We start from the raw sequence: 15414 nt of genomic DNA, 5'->3' as shown, positions 1-15414 counted from the left end.
TGTAACCAAAAAATGAAAATTGGAACCGGACCAAATAAGTATCCAAAATTTTAAAATAAAATATATACCCACAAATATTATTATACTTAATTTCTAAATAGTTAAATATACTAAAAATACTATTTATTAACAAAATTACCCGAATATTTTTATCCATAAATTTAAAATTATCCAAATTATTTGATATTTTTATTCAAACCGTCCGATATTTAAAGCTGGTATAATTATTTATTTATTTGTAAACATAGTTATTGATACTATGAATATAAATGCTATTAATTGTTATTGATAATGTATATACAGAATGGTATCAGGCATGGGAAATCAAAGTATCTAATAGATGAATTGGTTGTTGTCAATGATTGTAGTCGAATACTTTTTCCACTCAAAGTAATGCATTCCGAAATTATAGAAGAAGTAATGGAAGAGGAGGTTTTTTTTCATCGGGAGGTTATAAAATACCAAGGGAAGAGGAGGTTATAATATATATACATGTCATGGCAGTTAAATTTTAAGAAAGTGGGTTATAAATAATTGGACCAAACAAATATCAAATGGTCATGCTGCAGAATTAATAGAATAGAAATAGGTATGTGTTTTGCTCGTAGGAAGCAACAAACATATCAATATACAATTTAGTTATCAATATTATTTAGTATATGAACTTTAAGATTTTTAAAATAATTTAAATGCGCCATTTTATTCAACCAGCCACTGACCCATTTTCTATTTATTTAAATTAGATATAAAATAGACGGTAACTTCATACGAAATTAAGTTGCATATAGAAATATTCTTCTGTATAGAAAAATATTCAAATAATGTGATAAATAATATAATAGTTAAATCATTTCTTTCCTTTTTTTTTGAACTACAGTCTTTCCTAAAAGATAAATTTTACTGGAAAGATTGTTTTCTATATACAAAGATTAAACAATATTATATTCATTTTCAAAAGAAGACAAGATAGTGGAAAGATTGTTTTCTATGTACAAAAGATTTATAATATGTAAATATGATATAATATTTTCTCATATTTGATTATCTCTTTCAGAGCCGTTCCTATTAGTTTGGTGGCCTAAAGCACACTAACATAATGTGGCCTTTATATTTAATTATCAAATGATTATATCATATAGTTTCCTTATAACTAAATTTTATTATGATAATAATGTATATTTTTAATAATGAATTTGAAAATAAATTTTACAGAAATGAGCCAATATCTAACAAGGGAATAATAAAAAACATTGTCTACTTGATTAGTAGTGTTTTATAATAGTGACAGTAAAAATGATATGAAGCTACAAAAATCATCAAAGTATTACAACAACTTCAGATACAACAAACTGGTTATAAATAAATAAAACCTATAAAACAATAGTTATTAAGAATGAAAAGAGATTTAAGGAGAACATACAGTTTTCAGCTGCAAAAAAAAACATATAGTTTTTTTTTCTGTAAATGAAGAAATTTAAAGAGAACATATAGTTAAATAAACAATATATATTACATCTGACAGAATGTAGTAAGAGAATACATAAAATATTATTTAAAAAAAACTACCATAATTGGAGTCGAACTTTCATAATGTCATTACTAATACCAGTGAATAAAAAACCATAAAACAAGTTTATTAAATTGTTTATTAAATTGCGGCCCTTAAAACAAGTTTATTAAATTGTGGCCTAAAGCATATGCTTCTTCTGCATTTGCATTATGTAACGACGTCTTCAATCCAACACTATTGTTTTCTCCAAAACGGATTAAAAATAAGTATGGAATAAAAACTATTTCAATCCTATTCCATTTCATAATGGGATTTATTCTACAAATGGAGTATTTTTTTTTTGTTCATTAATTTATTATAAAGTAAAAAATAAAATAGAATTAGAGTATTTTTACTCCATATTCAGTTTTACTCTATTTGGTAGAAAAAAATTGAATATTACATTAGAAATGCTCTAAAGAATGGACCTCATCTCTTTCCAAACTAGATATTTGTGATGGCTCTTGTTTTTCGTTTGTGTTGACTATTCTCTTTCTTGATTATTCTGTCTTTTTGTTTCATTCTGGCTATATTTTTATTCCTTTTAGATGCAAATAAATGCATGTCTACGATTAGTTCTTTGTATGTTTTTCATGCAATTATGATTTATTTATTTTTATGAGAATATGATTAATTACTTTGTCAAATTAAATGGTTAGGATCTTTTAATTATAAATTTTGCTTTGTTTCCAAATACTGTAAGATATAAATTAAAGTAATAGAGATTTGCTATCCATAGAACAGTTACAAAATTAATTGTATTCTCTCTTTTTAGTCATACAAAATGAATTGTATTCAAGTCAAAGCAACAAATGTATTACAATGACAATTAATGTTTGATTTCATTCATCTCATCATGTACATATATAATATATACATACACAAATTATACATATCAAACAACAAACATCAGTTTAAATTTTGAATTCCAAGTCTAAATAACAAAATTGTCTAAGAGAATGGCACAAAAGGTGTGTATGATAATGATGACACTGATAATGATCGGATGTCATCTAAAAGCATGCAGTGGAATGGAAAACATTGGAATGGAAAACATGTCAAAGGAAGGCCATCTCACAACGTACGTAACTTACAGTTATCACATTTATTCATCAAGATATTTTTCCAGATCAACCTTTATCATAAAAACCTAATGGATCATTGTCAATGCGTATATACATATATATACATTTTAACATATGTAATAATAATTTGTGGTTGTGTGCAGAATGGAAACAATAAGGCCAGATGATGTTCCAAACCCAGTATGCATAAGGAACTGTAGTGTTACTAGTCACAGTAAAAAAGAGTTTCAAGATTGTATCACACATTGCGGATGATCAGTTCTGAATGTTCTATGACGATGTATTAAAGATATTTACAACTCTTTTTCGATAAATAAAAATAATAATAATGCATTATTGAACCGTTCGAATACAACGGCATAGCTGAAAACGTTTTTTTTTTTGAACGACCGCTAAAAACTATTAGTACCCAAAATACATAACTAAAATTGGGAAATGCACTTAATAACACCGATATACGAAAGAATTGTTGAATTAGAGACATGAATTTTGGTCAATGAACAAAAGATGAGTCTGGTAATGTAACGGTTGTGTGGGGATCTAAATTCCAAATTACAACTTTCTTCCTACTCGAACAACTCGATAACATAAGCTAACTAATCATACGATTTGAACTTGTATCAGGAATCTTGGTGTGTTCTTCAGTTGATTCTTAGCATCTCGACTATGTATAAGTATAACTTGATTTAGATTTGGTTTGTTTATGTAAAAATGTAATTTCCACAATAAAATCAACAGTTGCAAGAAAATGAAATTTGCCGAAACGTTAGAAAATTAAGAACTTTCTTTTCATATATGTTTCTTCAAGTAAAAGAAACCATAATCGCCAAATTACATAACCTGATACGATACCCAAAAGCTTAAAACTACCAACAACTAGGTATGTGTTTTGCTCGTAGGAAGCAACAAACATATCAATATACAATTTAGTTATCAATATTATTTAGTATATGAACTTAAAGATTTTTAAAATAATTTAAATGGGTTATTCAAACCAGAACTAAAATTTAAAAATATCTGAAAGGGGCTAAAATATTAAACTCCGAAAACCCAAAATCCGAATTAGATCCTAACCAAATCAGAATGAGTAATCGAACGGCTACCCCTAATTTCTATATAAGATATTGTATAGGTTTAGACACATTTATCCAGAACCAAAAAACTAAAACCAAATGTAAACCTAATTCATAAATAATCAAGTGAATCATATATCTCTGTAACCAAAAAATTGAATTGAACCGTAACCAAACCGCTAACCAAATAAGTATCCAAAATTTTAAAATAAAATTATATACCCACAAATATTAATTATACTTAATTTCTAAATAGTTAAATATACTACAAATACTATTTATTAACAAAATTACCCGAATATTTTTATCCATAAATTTAAAATTATCCAAATTATTTGATATTTTTATTCAAACAGCTGGTATAATTATTTATTTATTTGTAAACATAGTTATTGATACTATGAATATAAATGCTATTAATTGTTATTGATAATGTATATACAGAATGGTATCAGGCATGGGAAAATCAAAGTATCTAATAGATGAATTGGTTGTTGTCAATGATTGTAGTAGAATACGTTTTTCACTCAAATTAATGCATCCCAAAATTATAGGAAGTAAATGGAAGAGGATGTTTTTTTTTTTCCATCGGAGGTTATAACATATCAACGGAAGAGGAGGTTATAATATATATACATGTCATGGCAGTTAAATTTTTAAGAAAGTGGGTTATAAATAATTGGACCAAACAAATATCAAATAGTCATGCTGCAGAATTAATAGAATAGATACCGACCAATTTTTTTTTTGAATGTTGTTGAAGTTAACCAACATCAACACCTTCTTCTGTTTTCAACACTAAATATACAGAACACTAATTAATCCCCTATATGATATCCTGGTCTGACTGGTGACCATTCGGGAAACAAGAAGAACGAATAAAAAAATGAATGTTTGAGAATAAAATAACAGGAATGAAAAAGAATGGTTGTTCCTTATCAATTTTATCAAGGAATAATTTTGTTCTCTAATTCTCTACAAAAAAATGAATGAAAGGGAATAAGAAAGAATTATTATTCGTTGTGAATGGTGATTTTTTTAGGAACGTTAGGAAATGCATTATTCCTCGCCGTTCCCTGGTCACCATTCATACACTAGAATTATCAAAAACTTAAAAACTCACAGATTATATCACCGTTTGTATATGATTATATAGGATTATCAAATATTCCATATTTACATCATCGTTTATATATGATTCCATAATGGAAAAGTGTATTTGTATTAGACGACGTATGAATACGAATATACTTAAACCAGTTTTTTTGTCTTTCATCATAACTGAAAGACATTTACTATGCTCGAGTTTGGTTTACCAATTTGCTTATCGTATACCATAAATAATATACAGTACACGTTTGTTATACTATAAGGTTTTCTAGCTATTAGATTTTGGACTTACAAATTATTCAATTGATTCTTATGCTGCCACATAAGTCAAATTGATATCATAATTAAGTGATACATCATCAAGTCTTTTTTTTTAATTAGTACAAAATATAGGTTACAACTTTTTAAATGATTCTCAATAAATATATAAGAGATTAGTTCGATGTATATTTTCAAATCCTTCAATTTCAGCATACTAATTATTAATCACACTTAAAACTTTCAAATAAGAACAATGGTAAAAGTGAAATACATTTGTGTGTTTTCCCTTTATTTTACTGTTTAATCAAACAATTTAATACACATAAATATATGAAGTAGAACACCAACGACGTTTGGATATTTTTGCAATTAGCTACACCTTTTCAAGAGAGCTTAAGCACCAAAGAGCCTGAAACTCAATCGTGACTGTGTTCGCTTCGAGCTGAAAAGTAAGAAAAAAAACTAGCAGTAATTAGCACATACTAACAGTCTCCAGTTATTTTTGAATAGTTACTTCAGTTTACCCTCGAGTTGCTGATGGTTTAACTAAAGGCTTAGGAGGAGGGGGAGGAGGCTGAGGAATATCACTCACTATGGGTATAATTTTCACCTGGTCCAAACAAAAAAAAAACATGTATGCTTCAAACTTTTGATTCTGATCATGTCATAAGTTAAAGAAAAAAAGAAGATTAAATTATTTTACCAAACTCTTGTATTGGAGATTGTAGAAGGAATGGATGTATCTTTGCTTTGCCAATTTCTGATCTTTGTTCAAATGCCTCCAGTAGCTATATGTGCTTCCCATGTTTATCAGTTTGTTTGCATATATCTTCCATGTATAGCTGCACATATATAATCATAGAAATGATACTACTTTTAGAATCATTCCCTTTGGATGGCCTAAGCTATTATCTTCCATAAATAGCTGAAGATATATATACCATTCATATATGCGTTGCAGCCCTTCAGCCGAAAACAGATTCCAATAATTAGGATCGATATTGCATTTCTCAAAGAAATCTGCAATCTTATCACTCGATTCTTCTCCATCGCTCGGATCAATGTGGAATCCAGAGACACCATCCATGATAATCTCGGCAGGACCTCCTTGGTTCGTGGCGAATGTGACCAAACCACAGCTCATGGCTTCAATGACAGTAAGACCAAAGGCTTCATAATGTGCAGGTTGCACAAAAGCACCTCTTGTATCCGCAATACACCGGTAAAGTTCACCGTTTCGTGTCCGATCAGTTTGAGCTGCGATCCATCTAAACTGACCCTTGAGTTGGTATTTCTCAATCAGGGAGTGCATCTTCTTTATCTCCGAGATCTCTTCCCTGTCTTTAGACTTGGAAGGGTCAAAGAATCCTCCTACGATTACAAGGTTGACTAAATCTCGTAGCCTCTTGTTCTTGGCGTACCACTCTGTTAATCCGGTTAAGTTTTTCACAACATCTAGCCTTGCCATTGAGAAGATGATCGGTTTCTTCTTGTCCACCAAGTAGCCACTTTTGTTCATAAAGAAAAATATCCATTAAATTTAACCACTGACAAGAAATATATCAGTTTAGAATTTTTAAATAAACATCTAATGTAATTGATGATTTCACTCAATGTGATAGATATTTTATTCAAACAGTTGAATGTAAACGAGTAGAAAAGGTAAACAGGGAAAAGAGACATACATGTGTTCATCATTCTCATTTTGGCTATACAATAGTTCTTCAATGGAAGGATGAAACTTGGTGAATCTTCGGTCTTGTGAGGTAAAAGGGAAGTATATAGAGTCATCCGCGCCAGGAGCTGCAATGTTGAACCTCGGATCAAAGACATTGATGCCGGAGACAACTCTGTATAGTCCCGGGAGTGTGAAGCTCATGTGGCTCTCGTATTGTCCCGCTCTTTCTTTGCTGTCAAAATTAAACCGAACAAGACAATGTTATAACCATGGTCGAGTTTCCTTGATGAGAATAATGCATTGTCCTCGTGAAATAAATTAAATCACCTTCCAGCAATCTCTTGATAAGTGCTAGCTATGATGAAATCGGCAGAGTTCATAGAGATTAAGTCCGCCGTGAATTGAGATGAAAAATGATATTTAGGATCAAACTCTTTCCATTTGTTGTCCGAGTCTTCGTATTTAGTCTTCTCCAAGGCATGTGCAATAGTTGCCTGGATTATATGAACAAAAAAAACTTTTTCATTTCAATTATTTTGTTTTGACATCAAACGACTGTACATTATATATATATATATAATTAGTGTGCATCAAATGAAATGAAATCCAGGCAAGTATATAGAGTGTACATAAGTACATTATATATATCAAATGAGTGTACATTATATATATATATATATATATAATCCAGGCAACTAGTGTACATCAAATGAGTGTACATTATATATATAAGTTAAGTAACCTGAGTAATTCCAAGCTTATTTGCCATCAGCGATGCCACCAAGTTTCCATCCGTATAGTTTCCTATAACTAGGTCAGGTTTCCCCTCCAAAATATCCAAGATTTTTGTTGTTGCATCCTACTCATGATATAATTTTACAAGTACAAAGTAAAAGTTACACAAAAATACAGAGAAATTGGTTCAAAGTAAAAAAAAATTTATATTCTTAAATTTGGTCTTTTTACCTTGGTGAATTTCTCTAGGTAAGGGTAGATATCAAAGCGAGATACCCAACGACGTAAAATTCCATTCTCTGTTACAAATGGAATTCGAAGAATATTTGAATGTTTGGTACCAGTGATGGGTTCTAATTCTTGGTTACATTTAGTATCCTTGGCGTCGGGGATTAATCTTGTCACCTAAACCAATTTCACGATTTCAATATCATTCAAGACTTTATGTGGCTACGACTAAGGGAGGGTGGAAAAGATTCAAAGAGAACTTACAACAAGAATCTGAGGTTTGAAATTTAGGCCTTGAGAGTTGATTCTATGAAGCAATTCATCTTCAAGGGCCTTGACTTGGTCAAGAATGTAAACGACCTGACCACCAGTATCAGGCAAACCAAGAACATCGTTTTGACCAAAATAGCCATGAATCGAGAAGATGACAACGTTGAAGATTCTAGGAATCCTGGCGAAGAATCTATCAATATTTCGGGGGTCAGGGGCTTGAAGAATCTCCGACAAGATCCTCATTGTCTCTTTTACTTTTCCTGCGTTTTCTCCCCATCCTTTCTCGAAACCCCACTCCTTAAACCTGTGTGTATGTGTGTGTGTGTTTTTACTCAAAATTAAATCAGTTAACTAACGCATGGATTAGCAATGCATGTAAATAGTTCAACGGTTGACCTGAGTTCGAAGGCTTGGAAAGGTGTTTCCTTAGGCAGCTCCGATAGGAAAACATCAGCCAAAATCAAACTCATCTCAAGCTTTCTTGCCGTGTTTAGTGTCTCATTCATCATAAGGTTCTGAAAACATAAACGTATGCTCAGAGCCTCAGAATTAGGTATATTTTGTGTTATGTTCGCAATTGTGTTATTATGCTTAATGTGATATTTTTTTAACAAAATGTTATTGTCATATTTCTTCAAAAGAATATACAAGTTTTGTTAGTTAAATGTAAACTTAACACGTGAAAGAAAATAATATCATAAGAAAACGGATAAAAGTCTGAGAAATTCTAAAAATACCATATACGTTTTTTTTAAACTATCATATAAACCGTACACTTTCAAAGACACCTTATTTTAAACAAATGAAATGTTTTAACAGCTTAGGAAGGGGATCTAAATGTATTAGAACCATTTATAAGTTCAAAATCCCTTCAAACACCTGAATTTTTTTTAGAAATAATACACGTTTATTTATTGTTTAAGACAAGAAGTTTTGTGAATTACACAAGGAAAAAGAGATCATTGAAACAACTAATTTTATAGAGAAAAAATATTAACCTCTCCTTGATGCTCAAGTGACAACAAGTAGTCCACGAGAGACTGCGGGTTGTCGTTTAAACGGCCGCCAAGCTTTGAGGACACAAAACTCAGGCCGTTCCCTACTGAAGACGACAGCGAAAGCTGAGGCAGAGTGAAATCGAACGCCCCAAAGTCGACCTCCAATGCATTGTCATCCTTAGCCCTGATTACAAACATAGATCAAGACACCAGGAAAGTGAATGTATTTGGTGAAGAAAAAGAGGAGGGAATGTATAGGCACCAGTTCTCATCAAAGAGAAACTCTTTGAGTTTGAGATATTGAGTGTTCGATAGAGCCTCCACGGAGAGATCGGAAGAGTTAACCTTCACATATTGCCAATTTCCCGGGTTTCCTCGTACCGCAAATGCTACATTTGGAGGTATTACCACTGCCTCCTGTAGTTTTATTCACATTTATATTATTAACTTTAGCTCACCATATGTTTTATTTCGCAAAGCAATTAGCATTAGCGATTTTGAATATTTTGAAAAGTATAAATTAAACATAATCAAGTTTGTTAGAGATAACATCATTTATTGCCAAGTATTTGGAAATATAATTTATAGATATATAGATTAAAATTGAACTTGCCATTTGACATAATATGTTTGGAAAGTATTATGCACTAAATATATGAGATTATTAGCATAATGTCAATCTATGACCCTTCATATACATAAAAAGCTTCTTGAATTGTTAATTTCATTTAATTAAAGACTGTAAAATTAAAAAAAAAGTATGGTAAGACCTGAGTGAAGCATAAGATCTTGCCAAGATCACCTTCCATGACTTGCTTTCTTTGGACTAAATCATTGATAACAATCTCCATCTCATCCATCAACTGGTTCAATTTCAACAACCTTCTGCCCTTCTCAATGTACTTCTCGAGGCAACGTTTTATGTTCCCGCGGTTTTGTCCCATCGCTTCTGGGATCCCATTGCCTAACAATCCAGAAGTCATTTCCATTGTGTTATGTATCTCAGGATTAATCATAAGAAGAATAAAACGTGGGGTTTCACGTTAGTTTTGGGTGGTTTCCGCAATGCCAACTTTGTTTACTTTTATAGGGAAGATATGACATGCCTTTGCGAATATGTTATTTGTGTTTGTCATATACCTTACGTTTTCGCGAGTGCATGTTTTGTCCTCCAACTAATCAAATTACTTGTTTGTGTTTGGAAGGATTCAAAGCAATTTATATAACCAAATAAATATTTGGCCACCTGAGAGAAATTGGGAAAAAGAAATTTGGGTCAAAAGAAATTCATTTAAATGGGGTTCAAGCTCTGTCACAAGTCATAATATGATAATAATAAGCTAGTGACAGTGAAATATGGCGTAAGAAGTAATAATTCTACTGTCGAAAAGGTCAAAATAGCCAATATGCAGTTTATTACTTATTTATAAATGTTGCAGAGAATATATGCACTAAGCCACTAATTAAACCTTTGTTGGCTATTTGTTTTATTTTGCAAAACATAAATAGTTGCAAAGGAAATCATAGATATGAATGATTTATTCCATATTTTCTTCCTATGGTTTTTAAAAATAGTTTATGTTATTAAGTCGTTGACAATTATTTTACATGATATGATATTATTGTAAAGGCATGTATTTATGGTTTACAACAGTGTAGTCATCACCTAAATTATCCAACTTAGTAAATACTAAATACCAAGAGATTTTAAAAAAGGATTTTAATTGTTTATCCTATATGTAGTACCGCAGAGGAAGGATAAAGGGAAATTCCAAAAGCATAGAGCAAGACGAAAGTAAAGGATCTAAAAGTGGACCATACACACAGATTCGTTCCGTTTCATAGCTGCCTCAAAACGATCTTTTTCTTTATTTTATTGTAAGAAAAAGTTATACAATATACATGTGTAAGATAGTGGTTCAAAAAAATACATGTGTAAGATAATTTCGTCAATACAAACTTAAAATGTCAGAGCGAAAAATGACCTAAACTGTTTCTTACATTTAACACCACAAATTCCAATATTAACTTTCAAACTAATTATCAGGCCGATTCTTTCCTTTTGTCCCTCTAGTCAGTTTGTTTCGGTTTCATACTAGCCCGGTCCGCATTTATTTGGCTTGTGGTTTATTTTCTGGTTGACCTTTTGTTGTATTTTCTTTCTTTTTACATTTTAATTTCCGGTTGTATTGTATTGAAGAAAAACTAAAAATAAATTAATAGGAAAAAGAGAAAAACTTTTAAATTCAGTTCAACAAGTTACTTCACCCACATATATTTAAAAAGCTTGGATCTCCGTTACACATTTTCATTCCATGTTTTAATCCAGTTTTTATCTTAAAATATAAATTAAAAATGGGCTAACATAAAAATCCAATTAAGAAAATCCTAATTGTTTTCTTCTATAAATAAATAAACTTCACATAATCTTTTATATAATCTTTTATCGTCATGATTTTTATCGTTGAACGTTCATTTTCGTTGTTGACAAAAAAAATATTCATTTTCGTTAGTTATTTTCACTAGTAAAAAAAAACGCATATAGCAACGAAAGTGCCACGGTTATTTCGTAGCAAAACAAAAAAAAATACACGAACTTGCCACAGTTTTGTTACGAAAAAGGAAACATGGCAAAACTTATTTAAATCGTAGCAAAACGTGGGTTATCTCTGGATCATCACTATTAAGAAACTAGTGAGCAGAAAAAATCGCTGATCAAAGTAGATCCCTAGGAGTGTTTCCTGCACAAGTAGCAAACAAGGTTAGAAATAAAATCTTCACAAGTGTTAATCTCCTGTTTTCTTTCTCTCTCGAACCACTCAGTGATTCTCAGAAGTTCCAATAGAACAAATCAATCAAATCCAGTGAGGTTCTCCAAATAAATAGAAGTTTAGATAGAAAGATTGCATTTTCTTGGAAATTCAAGCTTGTGGATCGGATTTCTCCTCGATCTCGTTTCTTTTTCTTTTTTCTTTTGAATTTGATTTTGCTTTTTTTTTTGTACAAGGTTACCAAGCTGCTCAGTTTCCTTACAGTAGATAGAGAAAGTGTTTGTGAAAAGATGAGAAAGATGGATATAAGATAGAAATACTGAAACCTCAAGTGTCTCTGATATCACCTGATGCTATCCTGGGTACGATCTGTCCCTGAATGCACTTTAGGATGGTATTGGATAATCCTTCACTTCCAGAAGGTCATGTAGCAAGCACCTTGGGTATATTAAACCCAAAACAAAGAATGTACTTAGGACGATTGTCAAAGGAAACAAGGCGATCAAGCTTAGGATTGAAGAAGGCGTGTGGACTGAACCTCAGGTAAATGAAACCCAAGACCCAAACCCTAACTTAGAACGCTCCTTTGATAATCAGCTGGTCGAATGGCACCACAAGATAGGATGGAGATATCTTGATAAACCAGATTTGATTGTAAGGATATTACCCACCAAACATGACTTAGAACTGAGTAGAAATGAGTTTGGTTCATCAAAAACCATTAAGTGGATCAGATATCTATCCGATGGACTCTTATGGACGAATGGGTCGATAGTCATGAAGTATTGATAATCTTTCAAGTTAGCTCGTTCCAAGCTTGATCTGGCTCGACCAAGTTCTTCTTCATGACTTCTTGGACGAGTAAAGTGACCATAGTTAATCCATTTGAGCTCATGAACCTTTAGTTCCACTCCAAGCTTTCTTGATTGAACTCTCGGATCGCCCATATCGCCGTGCTTGCCGGTTGGACTGGCATGATCGATGATTGGATCGCTTGTCTCATCCGTGCCGATGTTCAATCCGTGTTGGATGATGGTCGAGCTGATCAAGATTGTATCAGTTTTACAAAGCTTAAGAGAGATACTTGTAAGTTTCTTTATTCTTAGACTTTTTTCTAAGAAACCTTAAAGAGGATAATCTAATTGAAAGAAAGTTTGGAAAATAAACCTTATGTTATGGAAAAATTATATATTTTCTTAGTTCTTACAATTTTAGATTTAACTACAAAGTTTCGGTTTTGATACACGGTCCTATTTAGTGATGGATCCACTTGTTGATTTATGGTATCAGTTGACACCACAAATAATAACAAAAACTTAATTTGTAAGCTAATTTTGTTGATCATTTGTGGTGTACTGGTTAGATAGTGTGGGAATGCATCCACGGAATGGGGGTTCGAATCTCCTCAACAACACCTTAAAAGCCTAATTTTTTTTTTTTGGGTCCGCCACGGGTCTGCCACTGGTCCGCCACTGGTCCTATTAGGGGGGAAGTTGTGTGTTGGGAGTACAAATACTCAATCTTATTTCACGATGATGACCCCCCAAAAAAAAAAACTCCTAAGTGCCCATTAAAATGCATATGTTTTTCAATCAGACCCGTTGCTACTATGCACGAACTTTCATCCTAGGGTCCGCGGAACCCAGAATTGGCATCGAGTTAATTATGCTTGGTTTGACACAAAACTATCCGACTAATAATCAACGGTTGACGATTACGGTCCAAAAAGGGTACAAGGAATTCAAAAAGACACGTTTTGTCTGAAAAATTAAATGTTTAATTTATTCCGTCAAGCAGATGTTTTTTCCTACTTTTTAAACTTTCATACATACATGCATACGTATTAAACCAAACACCAACCAGCTTATAAATACCATTAACCTAGAGAAAACGTGAAGAAGATCCTCTCTCCATTAAAACTTTCTTCCTTCATTTGCCCAAAAATCTAAAGATTACCTGAATTTTAATTACCAAAATATAAACCAATCTTCAAGCACATAAAAACATGTCCGATCACCAGAAAATTCATCCGGTGAGCGACCCGGAAGCTCCACCTCCGGCACATCCAACGGCTCCTCTAGTCCCACGTGGCTCCTCAAGATCGGAACACGGTGACCCGACCAAAGAATCTGTGACGCAACCACCACTGTTGGATACTCCTCCGAGGAAGAAGAGAGGAAGCTGTTGCTGTAGGTGCGTGTGTTACACGCTCCTAGTTATTTTCCTCCTTATTGTCATCGTTGGAGCGGCCGTTGGTATTCTCTACCTTGTCTTTAGACCGAAGTTACCGGATTACAATATCGACCGGTTACAGCTCACCCGGTTTACACTTAACCAAGATTCCAGTTTGTCCACTGCGTTTAACGTCACCATTACCGCCAAGAATCCCAACGAGAAAATTGGAATCTACTATGAAGACGGAAGCAGAATTAGCGTCTTGTACATGCAAACCAGACTTAGCAATGGTACTCAAAAATGTTAATTTGTTAACTATGATATTTTAGTTTATTTGTTTTAATTTGTTTAAATTTATTTATAAGAAAACCAAAACAAGATATTATTTTTATGCCTCTACAGGGTCGTTGCCGAAATTCTACCAAGGACATGAGAATACGACTATTATATTCGTAGAAATGACTGGTTATACTCAGAATGCAACCAGTTTAATGGCGACACTGCAAGAGCAACAACAGTTAACCGGAAGTATACCGTTGCGGATTAGAGTTATACAACCGGTTCGGATCAAACTCGGGAAATTAAAGCTGATGGAAGTAAAGTTCATGGTGAGGTGTGGTGTATCCGTTGATAGCTTGGCTGCTAACAATGTGATTAGTGTTAGAAGTAGTAACTGCAAATTCAGGTTTAGACTATAATTTCATTTTTTTTTCTAAATTCAAAATTATTTAATTACTGTGTTTATTCAGCAATTTGCATTACAATATGGAGGGGTTGAGTTTCAATTCGTAGTACCTCCCCCCACCCCAAAAGACGATCATCTCCTTTGCTTTTGTTTTTAAAAGAGAATAAACAATTTTGTTTCACACCTTGTAACCTTGTAAATAATTAATAAATAATATACACTTTTGTTTGTTGTTTGTTCATTATTGGTTAGGTTTTTGTTTCATTCAAAAATATAATATGATTTGGAGACTCAAAAATGGAATTTTCTTTCGCATTGACCGAAAAGAAAAGACTGGTATATATTGTTTAACTGTCTTAGACCAATGTTTCGAGAAGCATTGAATTTTATTTACTTAGGCCTTGTTCGTTTGTACATCTGGAAGATGCATCTAGATGGTCCATCTAGATGTCTTATCCAGATGCTCCATCTGGGTGTTGTTCGTTTTTTCATTTCGTCCATGCATCCAGATGAATCATCTGACTGCAACTATGTTCGTTTGCTTTTCATTTTTTAACTTCCATCTTCATCCAGGTGGACTTGTTAATAAAATGACTAAAATATTTTTTTTTTACGTTTCGACGGAAAAATAGCATTTTTTACAGTTTTGACCGAAAATATGTTTGTGGTGTTTGAGGAAATATGTGTGTTTTCGCGAAAAAGTGCATTTTTATGGTTTTGGCAGAAAATACGTTTAATGGGTTTGGCGGAAAAAAACGTTTTTGCGGTTTGGACGGAAAAAGTGTGTTATGAA

At 32.4% G+C, this 15414-nt stretch overlaps 2 protein-coding genes and 1 long non-coding RNA gene across 3 annotated transcripts; 2 read left to right on the top strand and 1 right to left on the bottom strand.

Moving 5' to 3' along the window:
* The first annotated feature begins 1831 nt into the window (after positions 1 to 1831).
* Positions 1832 to 2970, top strand: LOC106454946. The gene is made up of 2 exons (XR_001290080.3): positions 1832 to 2630; positions 2778 to 2970. It is a non-coding gene; the product is annotated as an uncharacterized LOC106454946 (long non-coding RNA).
* Positions 2971 to 5240: 2270 nt separating this feature from the next.
* LOC106451551 (sucrose synthase 5) lies at positions 5241 to 10056 on the bottom strand. The gene is made up of 13 exons (XM_013893493.3): positions 9761 to 10056; positions 9253 to 9407; positions 8991 to 9174; positions 8389 to 8507; positions 7984 to 8296; positions 7723 to 7896; positions 7499 to 7615; positions 7084 to 7250; positions 6764 to 6988; positions 6020 to 6586; positions 5782 to 5920; positions 5603 to 5688; positions 5241 to 5520 (listed from the first exon to the last, which is right to left on the bottom strand). The coding sequence occupies exons 1-13, from the start codon at positions 10004 to 10006 to the stop codon at positions 5472 to 5474; spliced, it is 2541 nt and encodes an 846-aa protein (XP_013748947.3). The 5' UTR covers positions 10007 to 10056; the 3' UTR covers positions 5241 to 5471.
* A 3507-nt stretch (positions 10057 to 13563) lies between these two features.
* Positions 13564 to 14856, top strand: LOC106451552 (NDR1/HIN1-like protein 6). Its single transcript, XM_013893495.3, has 2 exons — positions 13564 to 14226; positions 14339 to 14856. The coding sequence occupies exons 1-2, from the start codon at positions 13767 to 13769 to the stop codon at positions 14632 to 14634; spliced, it is 756 nt and encodes a 251-aa protein (XP_013748949.1). The 5' UTR covers positions 13564 to 13766; the 3' UTR covers positions 14635 to 14856.
* Positions 14857 to 15414: the final 558 nt, after the last annotated feature.

This window comes from Brassica napus (assembly GCF_020379485.1).
Source record: "Brassica napus cultivar Da-Ae chromosome A5 unlocalized genomic scaffold, Da-Ae chrA05_Random_37, whole genome shotgun sequence".
NCBI lineage: Eukaryota > Viridiplantae > Streptophyta > Magnoliopsida > Brassicales > Brassicaceae > Brassica > Brassica napus.
This window is presented reverse-complemented; position numbering and strand designations above follow the sequence as displayed.